The 13,987-nt window shown below is 36.7% G+C and overlaps 1 protein-coding gene across 8 annotated transcripts in view; it reads right to left on the bottom strand.

Moving 5' to 3' along the window:
* Positions 1–111: 111 nt before the first annotated feature.
* The window catches only part of LOC117646148 (protein Gawky), a 33,462-nt gene continuing 19,586 nt past the window's right edge, over positions 112–13,987 (bottom strand). For 6 of the 8 annotated variants that reach the window (XM_034386894.1, XM_034386893.1, XM_034386890.1 and 3 more), the window contains 4 exons: positions 13,431–13,824; positions 11,961–12,080; positions 11,647–11,877; positions 11,373–11,540 (listed from right to left, as the gene is read on the bottom strand). In XM_034386894.1, coding sequence (XP_034242785.1) covers positions 11,373–11,540; positions 11,647–11,877; positions 11,961–12,080; positions 13,431–13,824 — 913 coding nt within the window. Of the gene's footprint in view, positions 11,541–11,646; positions 11,878–11,960; positions 12,081–13,430; positions 13,825–13,987 lie in introns of those variants that run through there. The other 2 variants (XM_034386892.1, XM_034386895.1) reach the window with 2 other exon arrangements.

Raw genomic sequence — 13,987 nt, 5'->3', positions numbered from 1 at the left:
CTTTACCGGTCTTTCAAATCTCACAGCTGCTGTTGCAAATTGGAGTGTGGCTCCACGACCCTTGTCAGGTGCAACCCAGAGGCAGGAGGAAAAATTAAATGAAACCAAAGCTTTAGGACAACCTTTATTGAATGCATACTGGTCTTACAGATAAGGATGGTACAATAATATAAACTGATAAATTAATATATTACTATACATCACATGATTTAACATATATTAATATATTAACATATCAAATCCTTTAAGAGTCACTGGCATTTTTCTAGAACTTTCATTACACAAACCTTAAAACACCAAGAAAAACATAGGCTAAGGTAGATAATTATGACTGTATATAACAAATATTACTAATGAAGCAACAACATTCGAAAAAAAATAACAGAACCCACTTTGCCAAACAACTATACTGACAGTTCCATTTGGACAGGCTTACCATGGCTCCCCACCATGTTATGGTATTGCAAAGGGAAGTTAAACCACATTCTTACTTTTACATTTAAAGTCATTACCATAATATGCACCACAAAAAGAACACAATGGGAATACAAGAACAAAGATACAAAAAAGAAAAAAAAAACAAGATGTATGAATCACAATGGTTATAAAAACAGAAACAGGAAACCACTACTTAAAAGGAATCTGCAAGTGACAGGGATTGCTCTGTTCTTCAATTTGTTTTTTCTTTCTTGGAAAGTATGATAAACACCGTCATAGTTCAAATGGTCAGCTTTTGACAGTGATTTGAGGAAGTGTGGCTCACTCAAAATCTAGATTAATACGGAAGAAACTGAATGAAAGGATCACATATTAGGACATTCAAGACACCCATCTTCGGCATCTCAAGTATGACAGAATCCATCCAACCCCCACCAAGCATACAGTGAACAAGTCTGGTTCTTGGCCAGTGTAAATGGTAAAAGTTTTATGCAGTGTAAATAACATACTCTAGGAAAATAAATCAAATTAATTAAAATAACTTCTTGTGAAATCTCAACTCAGTATTTTCCAACAGACTAGTACCCAACAGCCTAAAATAAAAAGTTGAAAAATTTCAGTACTCATTTCAACTGCATGAAAGTTCTCAACAATTCTATAAATATTCATCAGGAAAAAAATCACCTTAGGACATCACTTAGGAAAATGTCGGCAAGCAATCAACATACAACTAAATCAAATTTCATAAAACAACACAGCTTCTCACAGATAAATTGTAAAGACAGGATGGTGAATTCATACAACTAGCCCTGATCAAGCCTGGAAGTAACAAAATTACACCTTGTGGATCCGGCAAATGTTTTAGAATCACTTTAGACATTAGCCAATCATCAGCACTTATAGTGCTTAACCAATCTTCCCAATCTACAATGGAACACAGAGTGGATTCAGAATAGTGTGATGTTCTGTTATTTCAACTCAATTATTTTGTTTTCCATCATTTATTTCAAAAATATTGTACTTTAATTTAAGCTCCAGTCTATAGACAAAATCACAAGTTGAGAGCAATGCAATGCCACTAAGTCTTGCGTTGAAATCCTTTCTCATGCTTATGACTTAATAATGCATAATTTGAGCCAGCCAGTTAACCAGCAACCTCTTCCTTCATTAATTAATGACAGCATCCAGATCACAAGGTTTACCCTAACCATCTTTAAATCTCTACTCTATGGGTTTATAGAGAGAAAAGAGAGAGAGAAAGATAGTAGAAAATGTAACATAGTCAAGATGCATGCTACCAACCAAAAATTATAGATTGATTGATTAACTGATCAAGCAACATCACGACACGACCAGCACACATAAATCTTAAGTTTTATATGAGTAGAACACAGTTTGAAATTATGCAAAGAGAACATACATAGGTATTACGAATGGAATCTTATATGGTTCGTTTTCCATTACATACACATAAGAAACTTGTAAACCTTATAGAAATTCTAGTTTAGACTCGATTATGTAGCAGATGCAAAAAGAAGCTTATCTTTGCAGGATGCACAGAATTTACAATGTCAACCAAAAGAAAAAAAAGACAGTTCTTGTAAAATCCCATTTTGATATTTTTGTTATGTATTACAATTAATGAAGGATGGTAGTAGGTACTACTAAACAATGACACCCAGCAGTACATGCATATAAGAACCAACAATATCAGGACTTCAGAAACACTACACCATTCACAATTTTAATTTAATTTAAAACATATCACACAGAAGACAAATATTTGTGAGCAAATGCTTAAATATTCTACAACACACAAATCTAATGATTGCAAACTAGAGCCTGACGAATGGTTTAGGAAACATGCTACACGTGTAGGTCAGCATCAGGAAGGAGAGCATGCCAAGGTGATGTGATAGGAGCTTGGAACTTTGGCACTCAGTTTCAATTTTCTGTCTTCCCACTTGAGAATATCTGAGCAGTTTTGTGATTAAAAGAGCTGAGGAGCACTGAGACTTAATGCAAAATGCAGTGGATTGAAACCCCCAAAAGGCAGGCATAAAACTGCATGATTGGCTGTGATAGAGGACAGTTCACTCATATTCACTTTCTGCATCTCTTACTTGAAACTTTGGGGCTGATATAATTCTTCTCAAGTGTGAACATTTTCATACAGATTCAGTGATCTCTGCTACTGACCAGATTTGTGTCAAGTGTCTCCAGATCATTTGTTCTTAGGCATTCTGGGATTATTATCAATTGTGTCACCTTAAAATATCTCACACATGATTGAAGGTTGCCACTCACTGAGGAGTAGAACAGGAACTATAGTAGAGCTCATTTCTTTAGCTTTATATTTTTACTTTATTTAAGACCAAGATGATACACAATGCAACATTTTCATTCACAGCAAGCGTATTATGAAATTTAATTCATAGCAAGCATTAAGTATGTAATATATGTGCAACATTCCAACATTTGAACTTGGCAGGAACACAAGAAATGGAATACAGTAAAATAGTCATAATCAACAGCACCAAAGTGGCAGAAAATAGGGGTTGATTTTCTGTTGTATGAAATGCCAACACAAGTTGGACATCTATGATACAAAAGTAAATTAATTTTGGACTAAAAATTCTTCAGCATACACAGATAAATACTGATCAGGGGTACTTTTTCTTTTTACTTTGTCATGACTGGTAAATGGAATCGTTAAGTGACTAAGAAATTCCATTTTTAACATCTTACAACTTATTGAGTGCGGGGAAAAATACAAATACAGTCTAATCTGTGCTTCAGTCCATTGTGCAAAATGAGATATACCACTTATTTCCTGGAATTCAATCACCAGTTAAAATATGATCATTGTGATGTAGGAAGGAATTCAGAGCAGTTAACCATCACAACATGGATGGAAGGATATGTTGATAGTTTCACTTTTTTAGCCAACCGTATGCAAGGTTTCAAGCTTTGCCAAATAATTTTCTGTAATTAGACTTCGAAATAAAAGCTTGTAAAATGTTTAAGTAAGAGGGTACAGATTGGGATATAGTATGTAACTTTAACAATGACCTGTTAAAATGCTAGAGAAGTAAATATTTTCCTTGATTGTATTGTAGAATTTATTGTCTCTTTAAATTTCCCATTCCTAAATTAAATACGGTTTACATACACTCATACGAAAGTGAAAGGACCATGACTACTCAGACCGAATTTATAGTACGACTAAGACTATGCAGACATGAAATGGAAATTTCAGAAGGAAGGTACGGTAATAATTGAATAATTAGTTTCATGCAGCACATGAAGAAAAATGATTCAGCATTGAACTATCATAAATCCGAAAACTGCTCAGTTTTCCCTGACCTCACAAGTTTGAAGAAATTAGAGTAAACCATCCCTTCTTTTCTTCTCATGACTGACGCACAGAGACAGGCATGGACAATACAGGCACAGATAGGAAAATTAATCACAATTAGTAGATACACAAATAGAAGAAATGAAAAAGCTTGGACTAGGTGCAAGATTTTATCCTTATTTGAACAGTAATATATAAATCTGAATGCCTTTTATCACACACTGTGTTTGATACACTCAGTATTAAAAGCAATGTTTACATCCACAAGTTTCACTTAAGACAATTTTTTCCCTTAAAAGAAATGAAAAGAAAAGGCACATGTTTTGACAAAATGGAGAGCAATTCCCACTGCTGACCAGGTTGTAAGCTCACTTGAGTCCTACATTGAAAGTCACAATGAAAATAAGGTAAAGTAAACTCTGCATATTTGATACAGGGGTTAAAATAATGAATTTACTTCATAGATATAGGTGAAAATTAGTGAAGGTATCCACTGTTCACAGGTTTCTTTTGTACCTGGATATTATGGTTAATGAAATTTCCAGTCTTCTGCTTATTTCACATTTACAATAGAGGAAATTGGTTCATGACTATTAACATGGCAGATCGTATTTCATTAGACGAGATCTTTCCCTACAAGTAACACTAACCTTGCTTCTATTCACTTTATGTATCACCCTTTTGTTTATGGTACGCTGCATAATCTGCAGATGTAATATAGGACCATAGAAATGCTGTGTAGAGGACCATTGCCTAAATTGATTAACATGAACATTTTGAGCAAATCAAAACAAAATTGTGTTCCACAAATTGTAAGTTTTTCGATATGGACCAGAAATGGTTATGTCAATTTCATGGTTACAGAACCCTGTCTCTGAAAGTTGCTCTCCAGTTGGAAAGAAAGTGAGTGTCCTGAGTTAGGTCTAACAGAATTCCACAGCAAATTGTTCAAAAATACACAAAACATTAGACATAAAAAGATTGTTAACATCAAAATAGACCATAAATACAAAATTTTTTAGTCTCTGCATAAGTTCAACACTGTGTTAAGAATATCACTGCTTCACCATGAGCTCCTACAGTAACAAGTTCTCTCTCAGCATTCAGTGTTCTGTTCAGCAAACCTATCAGCCATAACATAGCTAACATATAGAACTCACAAGGAAGCTGGTTGCAAGACTACTGACAAAAATAAATTAAAAATGAAAGCTCACTAACTGAGTACATCTTTCATTCAAGTAGGAATTCTTACATGTCAAAGAATGAGCTGATGCACAAAGCATACCCGAGTTAAAGAAACTCGGTTGGAATATCTTAAAAGAATAAGCAAAAGTAGTCTTCCAGGGCTGGAAACCCTACTATTCCCTCAATCCAATCCAAAGCCCCAACAATTATTTACAACCTTCACACCATCACCTGAGAAACAACACTGGCAGTTGACATAATACATTTAGTCAAACTTTATGCCACTTAGCTAACTGTTTAAACAATTTTCCTTAAGTTTCAGCACGAACGTAAATTGCACATTTTCACTTGACTAAGAAAATAAAAGGTCTTTAAGAAATCACATTAAGGACTTCATAAAAGGCACTTCACAATGAAGGACAACAGAAATCAGACCTCTTGACTGAACATCCTCCACGATTGCCTATAAATAACAAACACATTCATCACATGAGTACATTTTTTTTGTCACACTTAACTTTTGTAAAGCTGAATAATAATAAAAAAAGCATTCTAAATAATATTAAGATCAAAAGCTACAGTTCTCACTATACACACTAATCTAGGAAGTGCCATTACAACAACTCACAACCATAAAATTAATGGAGGGGATATTTCATGTGGTAACATGTCATAAGAAATGAATATAAGGCTGATACAATGACTTCAGCAACTTTCCTTGACAATACCTCCTTACAACTTCCATTCATACCAACAACTGAGTGTCTTTTGGTTGAAGACTTGGAACACATCCTGGCAGATGTGGTAATTACAACAGAAGTTTCTACTTATGATGGTCCTGAATAATTTGCTAATAATATACTTTAAAGATTGGACAACATACAGTTCTACAGTCGGTTAAGCTTTAAATGTTCCACCACAGTGTTTACCTTACTTACGATGTCCACAAGCACAATTGCCTGAGTCTCTGATAGCTATTTTTTAAAATGTTGATAAGCACAAAAGACACAACTAATGATATGGGCAATGAAGAATCATGTTCCCCAAATTGAATAAGATGAAAAGATAGGCTCAAATTAGTCTGATGAATGACAATTCCCAGTGGCTATTTTATGAGCAACAGTAGGATCACGTAGGTACATAAAAATCCTCTATAAATGATGTCAGAGCACAATTGACTAAAAGATTGATGAACTTAGGTCAGACATTTGGCATGAATAGCTCTCTCTTTTTTTCTTTACCATCCACAAGCGAAAACCCTTGTTTTTTTTGTTTGCTTTTTTTTCTTTTTTTGCTGCACACTTTAAGAGAAAGCTTTAGCAGTGCCACATACCACTGGGAATCATTTACTCTACTGGAACAAAAAAGATCTTTTTCTAAAACATAACATGTACTAAAACAGAAAGTTTGATGGATTGCTAGCAAAATGACCCTTACTGCTGTCGTCCATTCATTGTGCTTGTACATAACAAAACTCACATATTTTGTGCATTTCTAAAGGACATGCAGGTGAAACACTGACTTTACTGAGCAAACATTTACAGACACTCCATCAAGGTTCTTTGTATTGATGCCAAAACAAAACCAGCAAGAATTGATGGTGTGCCTGACTGGACAAAAGGTGCGACCTTAGGCATGACGAGTCTGTTGAAAAATCATCATGAAGGAAATAATCTACTTAGTTCCTATCTCTCCAACTCTTTGCAATTCAATTTAAAATGAGGATCAAAAACAAAAATTTAACTGATATGTTGTTAGTTACATTTCTGACATGGACGATAACTGGGTAATATGGATGGTACCATAAAATGCTCAAATGCAGGCACTTATGTTCAATATTTGGAGCCAAAATAGTTTTACGAGAGGTGGTGATTTACAGCAATCATCAAGTCTATGAGAACACAAAAACAAAATCATTTGACTAAAATTCATCAGGAATTCAGCGTACTAAGAATGACACCATTATCAGCAAGACAAGAAATTTCCTTCATAATATTTTGGACAAAAACTCCACACCAATAGGCCTTTTGACCAATGACAAATAAAATAAAAACCAAAAAGGTCACTGAGTGGTTACTTCATTTCATATATTGCTTCATGAATACAATGCTAAAAAACAAAGAAAAGACAAAATCTACTTATCCCGCCTAGATTAGGACTGTTGGCTTGAGTGACACAAATCAGGTACATAAATTGATTGGTTTTGCTGGTCGGAATGTCAAATGAAATCCACAAGATAGGACTCATGAGCCTTGTAGGCCTTTAGGCGGGTAAGGGTAATTTCGAAAGAATGGGATTACAGAACTACTTTTTTCAAATTTATTACAAAATAAACGAACATCCAATGATAATAATTGGTATTAAATATTAAACAGTGACATGAAAACACAAAATAACCACTCAAAAAATTGCGGTAGTCCTCTCAGACAAAGTCACAGTATCACAAGCAACAATGAACATAAGTGCCGTGTTCCTTAATGTTGCTGGGTCTAAATGTCATTCAAACGCAACCATAACCAAACTGTCTACCAAAAAAAGGGGAACAAAGAAGAAAATATTGGAAATAAAAATATAGAAAAGTCAATATTATTGATAAAAGACTTGTGCATTTTTCTTTAAGTATACCCATGATTGTATTAAAAATGCCAGTATAAAACAAATTTGTAAACCTTAGATAATTTTAAGAATTACTGATTTTACAGCTAGGAGACTAGTAGTGTGTCAGTCAGGCACGATTCTCAGGAGTGTCTAACCAGTGCAGTACACCCATCCTCTGGCAGACGGAAGGAGTAAGTAGATCTGTGTAACCTGGAGCTCATTAAATTAACTAATATTAAAGGGAGTCTGGTAACAAAAGCACACCAGTCAACAAGAGACAAACATGCTTTGAAAACATAACAGAAAAACAAAACAATTCAAACTAAACCAGATACTCCATTTAAACTAACTAGTAAACTACAGTCCTGATCTTTCCCACATCAACCCTAGATTGTACTGGTAATCTATCAGCTACAACTACAAGTACAATGGCTTTTCTGTCACAAGAAATATATTGGAGAAATGGGAGGGGGTCAAATGAGATGGAACTGGATACTTAGTTAACTAAGCAAAAGCAGGAAAAGTATCTGGATGAAAGAGTGCTTGAATTTACATTTAAAGGTTTTTTTGGTCATAGTAGACCACATGGCACAAGTTCCAGTTTAGCATTTGCATGACCCCCTAAGTCTTTTGTTAATATCAAGCAAACAGTTTTTAAAAATCTTGCTTAAAACTAAGTATCAATGCTCTATTATAGGAAGGCGCTCCTTGAACAGTGTTCAACACATCAACTTAATTTGCTATCACAAATGGTGGCCGACATGTAAACCTGCACATTTGAAAATTCATTAACACACATCAAATTAATGGAACACTACAACCCTTTATCTTAAGTAACACTTAATTGCTAGAAGGAATTTACATTCAACCAAATATTTACAATTATTTAATTTACCCAGTGATATTAAGTGCATAAGAGAACCCAGAAACCCAAACTAACATATCAGAAACCAGCTGGGCAAAGTTGAACCAACAGGGCAGGATGGCCTGATGAAGAGTATTGAAGAATCTCACAGAGAGCATATTAGCTACCATTACCGATTCTCAGAGACTTTGTCTTTTCAGTGTCTTTTAAACTACTCATTAGCACTGTTAGAAGAGTTCCAATGACATTAGAAATATATTCATAATAATACAATTAAGTATTGGCAAATACTAGATGACTAAGCCAGATTCCTGCAATGCTGGTTTATGCACAAAACACAAAAATGCACTAATACATTCAGAGCTTCTGAACATGAAACAGACAGGTGTGTTCAAAATTGATTTTTTGTACCTACGAAGTAATACACATTTATCTTCACATTATGTAAGATCACTGGAAGAAAAATATCAGTGCCAATTCTTACAACTATGCACCAAGCTTGTTTTTCTTAACCATCAATGTAATGCAGAGTAAAACAAAACAATAAAATAAAGAAAATACTTGGTCAAATTTTGGCGTTTGCTCTTGTTATTAGTTAAAATCCAACTACCAATCTATGTACACTACCGCTATCAAAAGTATTAGAGAGTCAATTTTATGTTTTTAAAAAAAATCTATTATTAAAAAATAATAATTAAAAGAAAACACATTTTGGCAGACTTGTTATAACAGACCATCTCACTTTTGAAGTCACAAGATATACTTTTAAAACAAGCAGTAATGAGGAAACTAGTTTTCAAATAATTGATATGGCTCATGTAATTCATCAAAATTAAATTTTATGATTAACCATGAAGAAGTAACACTAACATTTCCAATGTCGCTGAACGAGCTTATTACTACTACATTCAATAATATTATTAAAGCACACATTTCAATTAATATTCTGACATGTATCAACTTCAACAAGGTGGCACTGACATCACAAAATACTGTTGGGATATAAAATACTAAGAAATGGTACATGCCTCAAATTCATGCTTTCACAGGTGATGGACAGTACCCATATCAGCTAGTCCAACTTAATTTGTGCAAGATTTCTTTAAGAGTAACTCTCTTAACAAGTTTAACATCAATTCTACTAAAGCTGAGCTTCACAGTTAACTGAAGAGTTTCAATAGCCACATTCACACGCAAAATATCATAATTCTACTTTTGAATCTGATAGATTAATAGAAATTGCATCACAAGACCATATCATTCTTTTGGTCACAGAGGTAATACCAGAAAGCACTAAACACAGAACACAAACAACAAATATGCTTCATGTATTACTTTTGAAAAGGCATTGAAGGTCTTGGTATTTTTCAGCAAGACACCAAATAACCCCTCGAAAACATGAAACCATCAAGCAAAATGCTGGCATGTTTTTCACTTAGAGGAAAAACACATGACTTGAACACTTGTACTTTAATAAAACATCAGTTCTAGGAATCTAGGCATATTAGTTAATTATATGTTTCATGAATATAATATAATATAATATATATTTATTTATATATCTCTATGATCTTCAATATATTAAAGACAACAGCCAAACAGGATGTGTGTACGTATTCATTGAATTTCTCTCTCTCTGTTCAACTCTTCACACTCAAGTAAGTCACAATTGACAAGGGTTTTTTTATTTCACAGGTCCATTATAGTTGCTATATCACATTCAAGAAGCGATGCGACCTAAGTCACAATTTGTTGAGTCCCAAGACATTAGTCTACACTTGGGGAGAATGCTCATTTTGTTAATTGTTACTTCACTTCCCCCATATCATTTATCGTATATTTTCCATTTACTTCTATATTAAAATCTTACTTCCTATTGACATTATCATACCCTTAGAGTCTAGGTAAAACATGTTTCCTGTTTAATATAATATTTGGTACAAGTATTGGCAGAGAGGAAACAACAGTAAAGCACATTCCATTAACCACAAATTCAAATCTCATCTTTTCACTACTCAGTTAACTTAGATCGGTCACATCAACTAAGCACTACAGTTGGCATTTCAAACATGTACACATGAAACCATCAATTAGCTAATGCAAGTACTTAGAATAATCTTTGAATGTGGAGCCTCTGTAGGGTTCCAACCCTGATACACATTACACATATAATTTATAATAAAATAATAAAACTTAGAAATGTCAATACCACATAGGTAGCATTGATGTGATGATTTGTGATTTTGTTGCACCAATTAAAGACATGACTACAATTACAACTTGAGAGAGAAATGGACTACAAAAGCAATTTCATCACACATCTAAGACAAAAACGACACATGAACGTCACAGCACATGGGTGTGAATACAAAAGTTGACGATTTGTACAGCCATTTCAGGTAAATGAGACTCAAAATGGCTGGCTCTCTGTGAAACTTGGAAGGTGAACAAAACATAAATCATAACAATGGAAAGGTAAACAGTTAAATATACTTGGGCGTGCAGTCTGTTTGCATATAAAAGAACTCTCGTTTTTTAAAAAATATGTATCTTTTTTTGTTTGTTTTTGGAGAGTCCTTCCACTACAATTAATAATCAGATTAATAAACAACAACAGGGAAAAAGCAGCCGTTTGATTAAGGTAGTTGAGATCACAGGTAGAGCCAGGGGATACTAAACATGATAAATCATTGTAAACAACACTTAGAATAATTCTCTGAGCCTTAATTTTAGGTAACTGCTTTCAGTTATGTCAATGAAAGCACTGACTGGTTTTGAGAACAGGCTTCATATCCTTTGGTCTACTTCAGTTCTCAGAAGACCAAAACCACAGGAATTGCTTTCAATTGAGATATGTCAGTCAGTGATTGTACAATGCCTTACATTAAAGAAATTGCGATGGATGATGTGGGACTTTCTCACCTAGACTCACATACTCTCTCCTCCCAGTAGGTCACCAGGGAGGAAAGCAGAGGGAGTGGCCCGGTGCTGGTCCCCACTCGAGTCCATGGGCGAATTTCCCCACAGCACACTGCTAGATGGGGTGTTAGCCCACAGCTGGCTGCTATTGCTACCTCCACTAGATCCCCATGTGTCCTGCAAACATGATGAAGTGCATGTGTAAATAAGAATTATTTTCTTTAAAAGCAACATTTTAATGGGCTTGTCTTTACTTAGACAATCGGGCAAGACAGAAACGAACCTGAGAGGATTGAGGGGCCTTCCCAGGAGCAGGGGGAGCTCCCGGGTTAGCCCCTGCCCCTCCACTGGAGGAGCGCATGCCCCAGTTGGGAGCGGAACCTCCACTCTGCTGTTGCTGGGCGGTACCGTGCCCACCAAGGTGTGAGAGCAGGTTATGCACTTCACTATCACTTGGAGACTCAGCGAAAATCGTTGTGTTGCTCAGGACGCAGTTATTCAATGCCGCTTGGGCCTGTCAAGGGAAACTCAAATAAGTGAAACTCAACCATGAAGATAAAAAGAAAGATATACAACAGCAAAGAGCTAGTCCCTCACCTTGTTGGCCTCTTCACGGCTCTGGTATTTGGCGAGTGCAATGCCATGATTCAGGTACAAATGAAAGCTCTGAAGAGGACCATGCTGAAGGCATAGCGTCTTCAGAGTGGACCCGTCAATCTGAAAATAGATACAAGAAGCAAAATATTAATCATATGTTAAAAATGACAAGCAAACTAAAAGGAAGCAAAAATAAATAGACGAGTCTGTGACTAAGATAGTTGATCAAGATCTCAGTAGATGTGAAACAGCATAAATAAAAACTTGCACAATGTTAGATGAAGTAATTATTACCAAGATAGATGCGTAACAGCAAAACTAGAATTAACTTGCTATATTTAGATATTTAAATTTGACAAGTTGAAATTTTACTTGAGAATTCCAGCTAGCCACATTTGAAGAATGACATATGAAGCAAGAACAAAGTCCAAAAGTGCATGCAGAGCGAATGCTAAACTAGAACCAAGGATGTGTAAATAGAACTTGCTACAGAAGGTGTTCTAAGAAGTAACTTTCAAGGGTGTACGCGGGGAGTGAGTTTACTGCCTTCAATGAGCTAAGTCAGCACCAGCTGCACAAATGAATGAGTTATCTGGTTGAATTAAAGTTACACTGGCAAAGATATCAATTACTGCAACAAACAATGGTGTGTTAGGTTAACATGTAAGACAATAAGGGCAAATTTTGATATCACCCAGCGTACGCCTTTGTCAAAGAAATTGAAAAGCAAAATTTGAAAAAGAAATAAAGGTTTACTAAAAAACAAATTAAGATTAAAGAATAAATTTATCAGTCTGAAGTTTTGACTACTAATAAATTTGGAGTTGATCAAGACATATTCAAAAGAAGATTAAATAATGAAAGAGATATAGAACTCACAGACTGAGGGGACTCAAAATAAAACAAATAAAGGAAATAAAAAGCAGGAAATTTGAAAGCAGCTGAAGGGCGGTACGCGCTCCTGACACACCAAGCTGAATCAAGTTGGAGGTTGTGCACCACCAGCTTAATACAGCCACTCGGTGGGGAAAGGGGAAGGGAGAATACCCCACAACCAAAGTTAGAACAGGTCATTTTGAAATTAACTGACTGAGGCTCTACTGTAGACAGTGTTTGAAGGCATGACGTGTCAATCCATTGTAAAGTTAAAAGAAACCTCCGAAAGAGCATGCAACCTGCACTCCTCTGAAGACTTGACATTGCCTCAATTTAGACAAGTGGAAACCAGACAAGTTGGCAGAACGCCACCCACACCCACCAAAGGCCTTCAAGACCCGGTTAGTGTCAACAAAACCACATGAGACAACCAATTTAGACTCGACTTTACTGCAGACAAACCGGAGCTTCTGGACCAGTTGCCAAACGCTCCAAGACTTGACGACAGGTAGTCGTTGATCATAAACAATCCTTCCTGTCACAGAACTCAACTTCGCAACACCTTGCCTGAAGTTGCACTTGACAATGCCTGACCTGTGGTGTGAGATTCTTAAGGAGGAGCCACGTAGAGCCCCAGCCCGCAGTTCCAGTGGTGCCCGTTCCCGCCGTTCCCGCCCCGGGCGTCGCAGTCGCACCTGCGCCCTGAATGCCCCACGACGCAGCGCCGCCGGAGCCGGAGCCGTTGCCGCCGCCAGAGCCGCGGCCCCAGCCGTTGCTGCTCGTGCTACTGCCGCTCGACCCCGTGCCTCCGCCGCCCTGGCCTCCTCCGCCGGCCGCGCCGTTGCCGCCGCCGTTGGGATTCTTGCTGCTCAGTCCCGGCGGCGGTCCACGCGGCTTGTTCTGCGGCGCGCCCCACAGCTCCGAGTTGGCAGGCGTGGGCACCGGGCCGTCACCCCAAGGACCCTTGGAGCCGAGCTTGCCGAGGGGGCTGCAACAGGAAGGGAGAAAAGTGTTCAAGGCGAGGCAGTCGCACGCAGTCACAAGGAAACCAAACGAGAAAGGAGCGCCGCATGCCAGCCGCAGGGCTCTGCGCTCTACTCCGCGGTCCAGAAGGGCCCCACGTCTAGAGACGGACGAGAAGAAGAGAGACA

Source organism: Thrips palmi, unplaced genomic scaffold, assembly GCF_012932325.1.
Source record: "Thrips palmi isolate BJ-2018 unplaced genomic scaffold, TpBJ-2018v1 HiC_scaffold_19, whole genome shotgun sequence".
NCBI classification, from domain to species: Eukaryota; Metazoa; Arthropoda; class Insecta; order Thysanoptera; family Thripidae; genus Thrips; species Thrips palmi.
The sequence above is the reverse complement of the archived record's forward strand: the minus strand, read 5'-3'. Positions and strand labels throughout refer to the sequence as shown.